The 15,087-nt window shown below is 44.1% G+C and overlaps 3 protein-coding genes and 1 non-coding gene across 4 annotated transcripts in view; 2 read left to right on the plus strand and 2 right to left on the minus strand.

The window, feature by feature from the left end:
- Nucleotides 1–1,368, minus strand: part of tmem65 (transmembrane protein 65) — a 39,533-nt gene extending 38,165 nt beyond the window's left edge. Inside the window, exon 1 of the mRNA XM_026156528.2 lies at nt 607–1,368. Within this exon, the coding sequence (XP_026012313.1) occupies nt 607–844 (238 nt within the window). The 5' untranslated portion in view covers nt 845–1,368. The remainder of the gene's footprint in view (nt 1–606) is intronic.
- The window catches only part of LOC113015304 (uncharacterized), a 325,186-nt gene that overhangs the window by 115,735 nt on the left and 194,364 nt on the right, over nt 1–15,087 (plus strand). The window lies entirely within an intron of this gene.
- Nucleotides 1,729–1,810, plus strand: trnal-aag (transfer RNA leucine (anticodon AAG)). Its single transcript has one exon. It is a non-coding gene; the product is annotated as a tRNA-Leu (tRNA).
- Nucleotides 2,702–14,360, minus strand: LOC113014392 (E3 ubiquitin-protein ligase RNF139-like). The gene is made up of 6 exons (XM_026155894.2): nt 13,817–14,360; nt 11,885–12,540; nt 9,014–9,161; nt 8,790–8,896; nt 8,063–8,314; nt 2,702–6,878 (listed from the first exon to the last, which is right to left on the minus strand). Exons 1-6 carry the CDS (start codon nt 13,977–13,979, stop codon nt 6,096–6,098), a joined length of 2,109 nt encoding a protein of 702 aa, XP_026011679.1. The 5' UTR covers nt 13,980–14,360; the 3' UTR covers nt 2,702–6,095.

Raw genomic sequence — 15,087 nt, forward strand, 5'->3', positions numbered from 1 at the left:
CTGAAGACCTGAAATGACAGTTTTTATCTGCCTCAAACAGTTGACCCAGACTGGGACAGAGCTGGCAGGTCTCGTCACACCCTGATGATGTCAGTCACAGATTCAAACTGCCACAATGACATGCAACGTGTACATGTAACGGTCTCAAGTCTTAACCACCTTTAAACCATCAAATCCCAGCAGGGTTCAGTAGCTATGGATGCTGGCACACTGCTGCACTTCCCACAGCGACCAACTGGTGTCACTACTACTGTTTTCTTTCTAATGACGCCTTTAAACGTCAATTAGGCGTCTAATTAGCAACACCTGGTGTATTCAACTGTATTGAAACAGTGAGTCCGCGTGTGCCTTTAAGGGTAAGCTGTCAAAGACTCCACCCAATGACCAGGAGCGTTCAAACATAGAAGAGCCCGCCCATCGTGAAATCAATCGGCCCCTGACCGAACACCCAACAGTGTTCTACACCTGGGTTTGACCCTGGGGAGGTACAGAAGTATATCATTGCTGGTCTACACTGCAGGAGGGAAATGTGGGCTCGCCTGCACCGACAACCTGTGACCTCTCATTCAATGTGCCACGTTTAACCCACGCTGCTCGTTGCTTTACCTTGTGCGAGTGCTTTGGACTCGAAGATCTGCAGCTCCTGTAGTAAACACGTCCTCTCCTTGGGGTGAAGGCGGTAAATAAACTCTTTGGCTCTGGTGGGGGAGTTGAGAGGCTCCAGGGGCTCGTTTCTCCCGTGTGTTCCCATCCAGCAGCTCGGAGCGTGTCGCGCAGTCCCCGCCGCCTTCGGTAACTTACGGAGAGCCGGGCGGAAAGCTCTCTGCAGGCAAATCCTTAACATGGTGCCAAAAAGAGCGACTCCTCCAGTCTTTAAGACACAAAGTACTTCTCTGAAGGGTCCTTCTTCGCTTCGCTTTCACGTCTCTCGGGGAGAAGTTGGCCGTCCGTCGGTCCTTGTCGCTCGCTCGTGTTTAATGGTGATAAAATGTGCTTTTAAGAGCAGTTTCTGTAAAACTTTGGTCAAATTTCAAACGGCCGTACATGTCCTCTTTCCCCGCTGTCTGCCGAGACAGCAGTCTCATGATCTTTTATGACTCGGTGGTCAGGAGTTTGGCACATGAAGTTCAAGCTAAAAGGCGAACAAGACAGCCGCAGTCACACTTCCGCTGGTGGCTTTCAAAATAAAATAATGGCATCCGGTCAAAACTTTTTTTTTGTCGTAATATTAAAACGTGTGCAGCAGCCAGGAGTGTTTCTAAGTTGGTTATCAGCGAAAATATCGAGGAAGCGGACAGGTGAAGGTAGTCTTTACGGACGAACAATGTCAACTATTCAGGCAGGAGTCTCTGCGGACTGAGATGTTTGCAAACGACCTGGAGAGGATGTTTACAGGATGACAGTAAGACGTGTATGATGCAGGGTTTGGAGGTGGTGGCCACAAGAGGAGGGCCACCTATGATGTCCTAAAGCAGCTGAAAGTAGAAGAATTATTGAACCATGAATAACTTTCATGTTGCTGCTGGAGGTGATCTTACTTAGTTATATGACGACGCGTAGCTTTATCAGAAATAATACAGCGTCATATAACAATTTCTTAGTATATTGCATATAAAACAATAATAAAACGAAACCAGTTCCTCACCTTCTCACCTCAAAGTCATCTATAAATACTTCGGTTCATCAGCCTGTCAGTTCAGATGGGGCTCGTGTTTGCGTGTGCACATCGGTAGCGTGGCCGAGCGGTCTAAGGCGCTGGATTAAGGCTCCAGTCTCTTCGGGGGCGTGGGTTCGAATCCCACCGCTGCCAAGAATAATTTTTGGGGTGGCTGCTCAGTGAGTGGAAACAAAAACGTTATCCACTGGTGGGAACGTTCGTGGTTCATGTTGTGACCCCACCAACCTGCGTGGTCTCACACTCGTGATTTGTGCAAGAAAAACGTTTTCAGGACATAGTATAACAGCACCACCTTGTGGTCCAATGACTCAACTGCATGTGGGCACACTTGTCTGCACCTAAACTTCTACAGTCCTTCATTTAATGAAGTTATGCTCTATTAGGCAACGTAGGCAAGACTCCGGGTTCTGTCTGGTGTCTAAATCCAATCGAGAATCTGCAGCAAGATCTGAAATCATTATTCGATTTTTCTAAAGCCCTCATCAAACTATAAAAATGGGACAGCAGAATGCTGGAGAAGATGTGGATCAGAAGAGGCACATCATTCCCATATCTTTTGGGACTGCCCTAACTTAAATAATCACTGGCTGGGAATTCATAAAACTCTGTGTGAGGTCTTTAAGATAAAATTTGATATTAATTTTGTAAATTTGTACTTGGGCCTGGTTGCTGGCTCGGTCCGGGGAGGGGACACAAAGCTCTTACAAGAGCTATTAGCAGCCAGCAAAAAATTAATAACCAGGAAGTGTCAAATCCAACTCCACCAACACTTGATTGGTTTAAGGTGGTTTTTGAAATATTTAAAATGGAAAAGTTGACATTCTTTTTAAAAATTCGAGATCACTTTTCGTTACCTGAATGTAAAACAAAAGGACTAAGAAAAAGTCTTTTTTTTTTCCGACTAAATAATATCAATGCACTTTATTGTAACAAGTCCTTCTTTCAATAAAATAATAATAATAATAAAAAAAATAGATTATGCTCTACTGTGTTTATGAAGAAGTCACTTAAAGGCGTCATGAGTCCAGATGCAATATCAAAGATGATTTTATTTACATAAATCTCTTTTTTAAAACGAAAGGCAAAATGAACAGCTTCCACCTTTTAAAAAGCTTTCAGAACAATCAAACTAATAATCAAAGTCCTTCATTACTGAAACAAAAAGCACAGCTTTCCAATCAAATTAGACCCAACACTTCCTCATATGTCATATCCTCTTATCGAGCAAGAATTAAATGGATTCCTTGCAGCTTTTTTTTTTTTTTTTTTTAAAACAGCACAGAGCACAAGTTTGTAGTCAAAGCCTTCAAAACGTTTGGGCTGTGGAAGTCTACACATCATAATACTCGTGGAGTTGTGCTTGAAAGCCAGTTTTAATACAGTTTCACATTAAAGATCTCTGTAGTCGCTGAGGGAGCCGAGTCAGCCGGGGCTTCGTTTTGGACCAGTAGTTTAAATTTTTAGATCAGCAGGTATAAACCTCAGGAAAATAAAAACATTTTCTTATTTTAAACAAATTTTTAACAACATGATCGCACACTGCCTTCAGAGGTTGCACGTCTGGATCTTTTCCAGTTTCTTTCTTCCAGCCTTGCAGCCTGTGGCTGCTAACACAGTTTTAGCCTTTAAAAAAGTGCCGTCCTTGTAGCTCAGACACAACAAGGAATCTGTACCAGTGATTAGAAAGAAAATGTGCATTTAGTGAATGATAAAACCACCAGTGTGGGAACAGAAATTCCATCCAACTCTTTTAAATTTTTCCCTTAAGAAATGCAAAACAACTGGCACCACCTATATTTTTATGACCGTTACTGAACATAGCAATCATTTCACCAAATACATTTTTGGACTCTAGCTCTTCAGATGTGCTTTCCACCACACCTTCACACTCTTATTAACCGCTCCCAGGTCTGAAACAAGCTTTTAGCCAACGTCAATACTGATTTCTTAAAAGAATGATGTAGAAAGTAGCGTCAAGGGGAAACGTGTGCACATGTTTGTTTCATTAAATGTACAATAACGTACACAAATCTAAGCAAGGTCACACAAGAGACCAGTAGTAAGTAATGACAGAGGTATATCAGTGATTACAGTAGGATGTCACCTTTACAAAAAAAAAAGAAAAAAAAAGAGACACCTCTCAGTTTTCTCTGGTCGGTGCAGAGCTGATGGGGAACTGCTTCGCTCTCCTGCTTCATTCACAAATCCTCGGTTTGCATTTAAGGACAAAAACAAAAGCTGAGCGAGTTCACCACAAACCTGAGCTGTGATCAGTCTGCAAGTCGGAGATTTTAACACACAGGAAACTGATCAAACACATTTAACGTCACCGAGGTGAAAGATGCTAACTTTGATGGGGATCCATCGTCTATTCAAATAAAAACAGCTGAATCAGTCGTGACCGTTTGTGCTCACAGCTTTTCTAAAAACTCAAATCCAGCAGAATGACTAGAGCTCAAAATCTGTTGAAATCGCTCCTCAGTTGTGTCGTTAATAAACACTCCAGCATCTTTCCCTGCAGCACACCACGAGGGAACACGAACCAAATTATTAAGACACCATCTTATCACATTACAAGTCGGCAGGCACACAAACGACCACGCTCACCTTTACACACACACACACACACATCAGGGCTGCATATTAAGTGCATTTATGTTCAGAGACTCCCACCATAACTTAAATTTCACCAGGCTCCCCACTTAAGCCCCCCCGTGCACCTCTGATCCACTCAGCATGGTTTGTACTTTCAGACCTTTTACAGTTTCTCTATTTTAACCACGAACCTTTAACTAGTGCAGAGAGAAAACTCCATTTTCAAACGGACAACTTTCACACTAAGAATCATCAGTGTGGATGAGGTCTCTGAAGCAGCACATCAGATCCAGTAGCCTCACTGTTTTGGACTACTGATCGGTGCTGGTGGTGGATTTGTCCACCAAGGTCAAACCGCCTGTCTATGCAAAGCTCTCCTGTAATGCCATGAGAGTCCGTGGCACAAACCACCTTCACTAAAACGTCATCATCCACCGCCCACCCTACTAGCCAGATTAGCCTCCCTGTAACTTTTTCCATGACATCAGTCCAACCGTTATCTGAAGGAGGGTTGTGGTAGGAGCCGGCTAAGCAGACATCCTCCTCACCAGAAACACTTTACAATTCTGTTTATAGGTCTGCTGTAATGGGTCCTCGTACCTGGGCGTGTCTGAAAAACCTCTGAAGGGAGGAGTCCAGGAGGCATTCTGACCAGACGCCTGAACCACCTCAGCTGCCTCAGCCTGAGATGAACGAGCAGCGGCTTTACTCTGCAGTTACAACTTAGATTAAATACAGATGCATGCGCTTCACTTAAGATAAGAAACTCAAAAGGTTTTGAGACCCTGTGCCATAACCTGACATGCACCTCCCTAGAAATACATCAACGCAGCTCACAATGACAGGGACTGGCTGCTCAGCACTGCCATTTCCTCCTATCTGTGACGGCTTCTGCTGCCAACAGAATACATGAATCACACATAAGGCTAAGCCCAGCCAGCCTACCCACTACAAATGTAAGAGAGGCACGTGTATTCTTGACCTTCCTGTTTTGGTCATGGCCACAGGGTGAGGGTTGTAGCATCATGGACTGGTAAATCTAAAAGCCTCCAGCTCAGCTCTCCCCTCCCTTCCTTAAAATGAAATTTAAGTCATGGTTTTGACAAACTGGAGGAAATGCAACAGGCAACCCAGAGTGGTCAGAACAGGAGAGACCAGATCGCAATGAAAAACAAAAAACAGACAATCTGAAAGCTTTCTAGAGGTGCACAAAACAAGGATCCCGAAGGAGGAGCTCAGCTAAATTTCAAACCAGATAAGTTTTTATGCTCATAAGTGACAAAGTCTAAAGAAAGAAAATAATGTGCAGCTTTGTGTCTTTTCTCCATTTGGAACAAAACACTTCTACCACCATCTCCAACAAGGCAGAATCTGCTGCTGCAGATAGTCTCAGGTTTATTTGTATTATAAACGTTCTGATTGGCATCAGGGAATAAACTGTGCAAAGTCAGCTGTGCCCACATAGCAAGATTTCTATCAGGATCTCGATACTCCGGAGATACTGTCGAATAAAAAGAGTAGTTGGGAGTTTTTTGGTCTGTCATACAGCTTCAACATACACGCGCACACACGCACACACACACACACACACACACACACACACACACACACACACACACACACACACACACACAGAACGAGAGCAGCAGTTACTCTTTCCACGAGCCCTTGTAGAGTAAAACTCAAAAACGTAAAGAAACTAACAAGAAAGACATCCCTGACATTTTTCAAGAGCAAATTAAGATGCTTAAGATGTCTTTTATCATTTCTTAACTTAAATATAATAAAGATAGATGTTTATTTATCTATAGCTCTTCTGTCGTCAGTCCTCTGTGGAGTCTGTGTCATCATTGATATAGTCTTCTTCTACCAGCGCGCTGCCGTTCTGAGTCCCCCACTCGTCTTCATCATACTCTATGCTGTCATTGTCCTCCAGCAGATCGTGGTCCAGCGCCGCCGCTCCTCCTGCGGCCTGCGCACCAACTGCCACTCCGTTGGCCTGCAGTTCTGCAGCCGGCTGTCCTCGCTGATTATCCCCCGGTGCCGGCGGGCCCGCAGCGGCGGCATCCTGCTGCGGAGCGTAGCCCCCGTTGTTATTGGAAAAGGCGGCTCTGTCTCTACTCTCCTCCTCAACGTAAACTTTCTGGTGGCACATGGGGCACGTGTCCTGGATGTAGAGCCACTTCCTCAGGCACAGTGCATGGAAGTAGTGGTGGCAGGGCGTGAGGCGGGCTGAGGTGGCGAACTCCTGATAACAGATGGCGCACACGTCCTCGATGTTCCTCAGCTGGTCACCGCGCACCTCCGGCAGGGAGTTGATCTTCTTGACGGCAGTGCGGCGGTTGATGAACGTTTTCCAGCCGTTCTTGGCCTGCAGGTAGATGTTAAAGTAAGCGTGCAGGCACATCATGCAGGCGCGGATCTTGCTGCCCGTCTCGAACATCATGGTGTAGGCGCCATTTCCGAACATGATGACGCCAAACAGGAACTCGATGATGTTGCCCGTGGAGCGCACGTAGTAGACGTAGTCATCCAGCTTCTCCCACAGGACATTGGAGAATCCGTCAACCATGAAGAGGCCGTAGACGGTCAAAGACACAACCACCTGGAGAGCAGGAAGCAGAAACGTGAGCTGAATTTAATCTGCAGAGAGCAAAGCAGACTAGTGAACGGTTTCAGCTCCTGACAGGGAGTGAGCACGCCAACGGGAAGTTTGATAAAATCTCCTTTAAATTCTTCTCTGTGTGTGTGTGTGTTCATGCTTCACTGCATGCTCCAAGTTAATTTGAGAAAGAACAAAAACATCCTGCATGCTGTTGATCGCCTGAACTCACAATTCATGTTTTAGTTGAAGTTTGTACATCTTTACTTAGATTGTTGTTCTTTAAAGTTTACTCCCTGAATAATGAACATTCACAAACGTAAAAATGCAACAGCCATACATCCTCTGTGACACGGAGCTGAAGCTGACCTCTGGTGACAGCTGGAATGTTTTTGGACCCTAAGCTTGAAGTAAACAGTCTAAAAATGTGTCGCCGCTCTCCTTCAGAACAGTTTCGATTCGACACCCACAAACTCGCCATTCCTCAGCGGGTCCCCAGGCTAATTTTAGTCAAGTGAGCATGCCCAGAATATCGAATGTAGGAGCCTGGTTCCATGTTCTTATAGTTACATTTGTCTCTAAGCAGTAGAAACACACAACACTTAAGAATTTACAAACAGTATCTGTGGTTCCTTGTCCACCTCTCTGAATCAGTTTTACTGTTGTTGCTGACAAAGCCTGGCCCTCACCTCGGCTCTCCCCTCGCCTGTCGAGGAGTGAGTTTGGGTTTTTAGAGACGTGCTGCAAAGGAAAAGTGGTGCGTTGGATTTAGCACAAAACACAAAGCGAGAGCATAACTGTGAAAAGGAATCCAGACAAGTAATCATTTAATCCTGATTATTTCTTGTTTTCATAAATGCTGGAAGCCATAAGTGTAATTGAACATAAATACTAATTAACTGTAGGCACAGACTATAAACTCAATAAGCAGAATACTATCAGTCTCCACTCAATCCCACGCTGACAAACAGACAACAGAATCCTTACTGACTCCTTTGTAGGGCTAAATCATGCTCTTATATGCACATCAATCAGGTCATTATTGTTACACATTTGATTATTTAAGTCACAAGTTTGATTACTCTTGATCTCTTGACTAACACAACACACAAAAATCTCAGACTGAAAACGGTGGGGAGACGTTGGACGTCATCAATTCCAGTCAAAGATAAATTGTTTGCGCCCACCTTGAGGCAGAGCTCAACACAGAAGGCTGTGACGGCAAAGAGCCAGGTGTTGAGGACGTAGTGATGCCAGAGGGCGTAGCTGAGCACCACGGGGAGTACAAAGAGCGCCAGGGACACCAGCAGGACGGGGAAATGCCGCCGAAAAGAGGAGACATGGGAAGCGCTGAGAGACATGAGGACGGGGTCAGTCATGCCATGAATGAAGTGCAGGATGGCGGTCAGCAGAAGGCACATGTTCCGGCTTAGGCGGACCTGTGGATCAAAACGAAGACTAAGTTACGTGTACGAAGTTATTACGTTATAACCACAGGAATACAGGATTACAAAAAGAACAGTGAACTCTGCTACTGTGTGCAAATGTCATTTATAGTATAAATGATTAAACATGTTTTGGTAGTTTAGAGGGCAACATAACAATTCACAAAGAGACTAAAACAGGGGTGGGCAACTCCAGGCCTCAGGGGCCGGTATCCTGCAGGTTTTAGATGCGTCCTTGATCCGACACAGCTGATTCAAATGGTTAAATGACCTCAACATGTCCTGAAGTTCTCCAGAGGCTTGGTAACGAACAAATCATGTGATTCAGGTATGTTGACCCAGGGTGAGATCTAAAACCTGCAGGACACCGGCCCTCGAGGCCTGGAGTTGCCCACCAAAAAAAATGAGAGAAAAACAGTTTGCCGGCTGCTTTGACGGTGTAAATTGGAAGCACGAATCCGAAACGTACCAGACGTTCCTCAGGTTCCAGGCTGCTGAGGCCAGTCTGAAGAGCCAGGATGAAAAACAGGACAGGAGCCACAAAGCCCAACCGCTTGTCCTCCTCCTCAGTCGAACCTGAAGGTTCAAATTAAGAAAGTGCTCAACTCCAGGAGCATCCAAACAATTACATGAAGGGCAAATCAGGAAGGCTTTTACACCTGCTACCACTCCAACTAACAATCTCAGTCATACCTATGAAAGCCAGGATGCTGAGACCCAGGTAATGTGCAACAGAGGAGATAACAGCACTCATCCCCAGCACAGTGAGCGTGGAGTCGCAGCCGGAGATGATCAGGTTACTCGTGAGATCCCAGAACACATCCCAGCTCAGCAGGTAACCCTGAAAACGGTGCAGTCACACAGGTACGCGCGTCACCTTTACTCATAATCCCGTTTAGCTTCAGTTCAGACTCTGCAGTCTTTTTAGGTGAGACTTTATTATTAACAGCAACACAGAACACAAAGAAGCAGCTTCAGTAGAAATGAGGTTGTTAAAGAATTATGACCTTGTTATTAGGGGTGCAACGATACTCGTATCGATATTGAACCGTTCGATACAGTGCTTTCGGTTCGGTACGCATATGTATCGAACAATACAAAATTTTCAATTTATTTTATCAACTTTTCTTCTGACGATGCTGTCTGTGTTGAGCGCTCAGTGGATCTGCGCTCGACAGTGCAGCCTAGGCAGAATAGTCGAACGCAGATTCACTGAGCGCAGGGCAAGCTAGTAGGGCTGGGCGATATGGCCTAAAATTCATATCGCGATATAATTTGATGCATGTGCGGTAACGATATATATCACGATATATTCTTTTCTTCTGTATAACGTATTTTCCACACTATAAGGCACACTTAAAATCCTTTAATTTTCTCAAAAATCGAGTGTGCCTTATGTATGAATTCTGGTTGTGCTTACTGACCTCGAACCGATTTGGGCAGAAATCTGTTAAAAAATGTTTTAGTACAACTTTGGTAAGCCGCACTGCTTGATGGATTCTCAGAGCATTACGGCTGCCGTAGTGAGGAGCTTCGCGGAGTAATCTGGGTCCAAAACTCCGCCTCTTCAGCTCCCAAAGTCAAACGAATACTGAGAGTTAAAAACTGTCTAAATTCTTTCGTCTTTAATTAAATCATCAGCGTTGTTGCTTTACCAGGTGTAACAATTAAGTTTAACATCCATGAAAACAGAATTTATTACATTTAACGGAGTTAGAAGTTAACAGGAAGTTAGCTCGTTAGCTCGCTAGATTCCACCTAAACATGTTGTGCTACGTGATTGCTAGCGAAACAGCTATGTTAGCATAACATTAGCACAGTGAAGCTGGAGGATGAACGCCAACTGTTTTCCACTCATTAAAAGTTAACTTCAGGGATTCTGGTGGTCAGGGACAAATGCAATTGCATAGCAGGATGCTATACACGGGCCAAACATCAGTCAGGGGAACAACTGAGATTATTCATCCACAATACAAGGTTAGTTATTAATATACTGCAACAACATGGGAATAGAACAGCTGCGGGAGAATTCAACATTAATGAATCAATGTTACGGAAGTGGAGGAAGCGCAGTTTTTGGCTTTCCCCTTATTTGAAAAGTGCTTCATCTCTTTGCTGTGACTGTCGCCCGTCATAATTTGCAGATGATAATGGTTTTAGCCGCTGCGATGCTTTCGACCAAAACAGGAGCAGCTTGATGACATCATCAACATGCGCTATCGCAATAGAGGGATATAGTCAAAATCTCTATCGTTGGCCAAATTTATATTGTTTCTATTGTATATCGTTTATATCGCCCACCCCTACAAGCTAGCAAGACAGAAGTTAAGCTCTCGTTGCAACATGGCAAATTGAACCTCCCCCACCCTCATTCAGATCTGGCCTTTGGAACCATTTTGGTCTTCATATGAAGTATGACTCTGAAGGTAAGCGCGTCATGGACTAAAGTAAAACAGTATGTTGGATGTCCCACGCAATGCTCAATTACATGGGTGGGAACTAGTGTGTTAGCGCAGTTTGCTCGTGAACGTGTTGACGTCGTCCAGCCCCACGCACGGGGCGATCCGCGGTAGCTCGTTAACGGAGATTTGCCGTGTTGTGGCGTTAACGTCATTTCAGATTAACGCTGACAGCACTAGTGGGAACACAACGAATATGACTGCACATTTACGCCGACATCATCCTCGTGCAAAGACAAGTGGAAGCAGACAAAAACAACAAGCACGCATGCTACAAACTTTACCCGAGTCATTTAGACAGCCGTTAGCACAGGATTCTCCTTATGGGGACCTGATATGTTTAATATGCTGCTGAGAATATAGCCCAGAAGAAGCGTCTAGTATAGCTTTTATTTTGGAAAGAGCCATTTCTCTGTAATAAACTCTTTTCCAAAGATGAGTGATTTCTCCATCAGATAGATTAATTTTTTTATTACTTTGTTGTTTCAGCAACATTAAATTTAAAAACTGTACTTTTGAGTTAAAATATATATTTATAATTTTAATAAATGACAAATTAAAAAAGCATGAACATTTTTTTGTATCGAAAAAATATCGAACCGTGACTTTTGTGTATCGTTGCAGCCCTACTTGTTATGTAGTGTGCATCATTTTTAACTGCTCTTCAGACATCAGACACTGTTTATAAATTATTAAAAGAATATTTCACATTGAAATTTGTGCATTAATATATCTGTAAAACACTGCAAAGAGCTAATGTGCCAGCTGGACTTTACTTGGCTACAGAACACAGGAAACCTGTAGAGGTCACCTACATACATTTTAGGCTTTCAGAGATATTTTTAAAAACACAGGAGCTAATTTTTAGATATAATTACAGAAATCCAACAGGGGCGCCTGGGGCTGCAAAAGGAAAACTTCTTTCCCCAAACAAATATATGACTTTTGTAAACATTATGATATGTCAAAGACTCTGAATAAGGTCATTAACCAAATATCAATTCATTGTGGCTAACAGCTTGTTAGCTTACCTTGCTTATGAAGTGACCATCATATAGCAAACATGTCCTAGAAGTGAAGTTTTTTTTATCTAAAAAGCAATTACCTGTGCATCAGAGCTCCCATCTGCAGCTCCACCTGTGGCATCTCCGCTCTCTCTCCCCACCACCTGCACCACGTAAACCAATATCAGTGCCTGGGCTGTTACCCGGGTCAGCCAGAACACTCGAAGCACATCAGGGAACCTGATCCTCTTCCACGTGTCTTCCAGCAGAAGCTGGAGTCCGTAGATCCTGTACATGTGCCGTACGAGCAGGTAGACGTACCGGCATGAATAGTAGAACCATTTGAGCCTCGTGGCGAGGCAAACGGCTGTGCTGAGAGCCAGCACCAGGCCCGAGAACATTGCCACCAGATGCCTGACATCTGCAGGAAGTTCAATCATCAGCCCCCACAGAGGAATCATGATGTCCAGGACCACCAGCGCAGCAAACACCGACTGGAGGTTAAGCAAGAACACATAACCAATCCCAAAGACGAGCTGGACGGCGGCCATGCCCAGCCACAGCGTCGGCCCGTTTCTAGGCAGCAACCTGAAGCCCAACGCTGCTTTGTAGTAGGCGTTGTAGAAGTCCATGTGGGAGGTGGCGTAGTAGTTTATGAGGACTGCTGCCATGCCAAGGAGGACAGCAAAGAATAGAGTGTAGAACTTAAACAAGGCTTTCTGAGAAAGCAGCAGCACCACAGTGGAGATGAGGACACCTGGAACACACCGGAGAAGCAGTCAGAAAGACAGGAAAGGCAAATATTTCTCACTGCAAACTGAACAAATGTCAGCTAACTGTAGCTTCCAAGTTTGTCTGATTATAGTGAGTATTTAGATCAATCTTTGTGAGAAAACAACAGATGCTGCACATTAAAGAATTTTGGAGCAAAATAATCAGCATAGAGTTGAGTAATCCTGATAAGTCAAAGGATGAACAAGCAACATACATAATATAACATAAATAGAAAAACAAATAAGAACAAAAACAAACAAAGAAATGCCTTTCACAGTCCACGTAATGCTACGTGTGCATTTGATAACACTATGATAAACTGATCGTACATACTGTAGAGGACCTCAACCAACCTGAGCCTTACTGCTTTAATATAAAGTTGTTCAAACATCTGGCACTATGGAGTCTCTGTTCCTGTACTAAACATAAAGAAACACGGGTACAGAAGCAAACCCAACAGCTAATCTCACTTCCTGTCCATCCAAACCCAGAGCTCTTGGCTAACACTTTCAGATGGCCCGAGCTGCTCAAAGGTCTGCAAACTGGAAAACTGAGGTACATAACCTGTTTGTTGACTCAACACAGAGAAGCTTTACTCTGTCACAGTGATGAAAACGAGGAGCTGTTATGAATTACGGGGTGTAGAGGAAACTCAAAGTTAGTCAGGCTACAGACTTATTCTATCAATAAATAAAAAGTGAAACAGATTTTTGTTAGTAGCAGCTCTGGTTATTACACAGCACTAGTCCAGAATGTAATTCCCCTGTCCGAAAATATGACAAGTGCCAAGACATACAAATGATGTGCATAAAGTGGGACACCACGTCAACACACGTCGATATAAAGTCACAGGTACAGAGTTCAGACCAGAGAGCAGCTCTCTGGGTACAGTTAGAGGAGAAGAAGCGAGCTTTGTCAGGAAGAAGGACCTGAATATGACCCATCTGGGTCCAAGGTGCCTCTGAGGCCATCCGTGACACCACAAATCACACTTGTGACAACACACCTTGACGTTAGCCAGCTAGCTAGCTTGCGAGCTGATGGCGCCAAAGCAGAGTAAATTAGGGTCGAGGTGAAGCAGTTAAGCAGCGTGTCAGATGGATCTGCCCTGTGTAAATGTTATTGCTGGTCGCTTAATCGGCTTTAGCCTGTCTGACAGGTGACACAGCTCCACACAGCCGACTAATGTCACGGCTAACGCGGCTAGCTCGTTGCTGTTGAGGGAAACTTAAGCGCTCCTTCATGTTAAAAATACTTACCCATGACTCTGACAAACACCTTCCCCATCGCCCCGGCCCAGCCCGAGCCAGGGTCGTAGTAAGAGTTAAAAATGGCGTCGATAATAAAAATACATGGAACTCGCAGAGCCACATCCAGCACCACCAAGGCCTGCTGGCCTATCCGGGCTTGGGTGGACGCCATACGGCTTTAGCGGAGGGCTTTTTACAGTCCTGTTGGGACCCAGCTATCCATGTAACGCTGAAATACGTGACGAGTCACCCGGCAGCAGTCCTTCGTCTTCAGTTTCGCTTTGCCCAACGTTTACTTGGCAGCTGGAAGCCTGCATCTGTCCGCCATGTTCGTCCACCTCAACCTCCTGTTGCTTCTCCGGGTTACAGCCGGCAGCCGGTAAACTTCACGCCCCCATCAGACCCGGCGCTGTCCGCTGTCACAAAACCAGTGAAGGCATCTCTAAATGTCAGTTTGTCAGTGCTGTGAAAGTGCCACTTGACTTCTTTTTTTTTTTTTAAAAAAACCAAAGAAGTTGCTAGGCTGTTACGACGTATCGCGTCAGTGGGCGTGGCAGCTGACGTAACATTTCTACAAACTATAAAATTACACAGCGTCATTTTTTCTGTGTCCTGTTTGCTACATGTTTTAATGTAGACGTTATTTTGCTTTCAGAGGATGGTTTGCTAGTACAGACATCCATAAATAAAATATAACACAGACTTAATATAATAGACCATTATAGAAGTATATTAAATATATTTCAGTTTACTATATTTAGATTTCAGATTAGTTTTTATACCTTATTGAGATATTTGTTGTGTCTTATCGTATTTGATTTATTGAGCTAAAAACAAACACATTTCAAAGACTTTGGGATTTCCGAACATCTCGAGGATCCACAAAAGTTGTGGGAAAATATTCTATGGACGGAGAAAACTGAAGACAAAAGTTAAAAACTTGAACTTTTTGAAAGGTACAAATACAAATACTGTTACATCTGGCATTAAACTAAGGCAGCTTTTCATAAAAAGAAGGTCATATAAACAGTCAAACACGGTGGCGGTAATGTGATGGTCGGGGGCTGCTTTGCTGCTTCTGGACCTGGATGACTCCCGTAACTGATAGAATCATAAACTCTGTTGTCTTCCAGAAAGTCTTTCAAGCTCAAGAGCGCTCAAGTTATGCAGCAGCACAATGATAGTGACACACCAGCAAGTCCACCCCTGCATGGCTTAAAAACACAAACCTCTGAGAATGCTTTTGATGGACTTCAGCATGACTCTAAAACAAGCTGACT

The sequence above is a fragment of the Astatotilapia calliptera genome, chromosome 22 (assembly GCF_964374335.1).
Source record: "Astatotilapia calliptera chromosome 22, fAstCal68.1, whole genome shotgun sequence".
NCBI classification, from domain to species: domain Eukaryota; kingdom Metazoa; phylum Chordata; class Actinopteri; order Cichliformes; family Cichlidae; genus Astatotilapia; species Astatotilapia calliptera.

What these genes read in the sequence shown, in the direction of transcription:
- LOC113014392 (XM_026155894.2), bottom strand. Translation starts at nt 13,979, where the DNA reads ATGGCGTCCACCCAAGCCCGGATAGGCCAGCAGGCCTTGGTGGTGCTG. An exon ending in ATGGGAGCTCTGATGCACAG is followed by an intron (nt 9,162 to 11,884) that starts GTAATTGCTTTT and finishes CACCGTTTTCAG; the next exon opens with GGTTACCTGCTGAGCTGGGA. An exon ending in CAGCATCCTGGCTTTCATAG is followed by an intron (nt 8,897 to 9,013) that starts GTATGACTGAGA and finishes TTGAACCTTCAG; the next exon opens with GTTCGACTGAGGAGGAGGAC.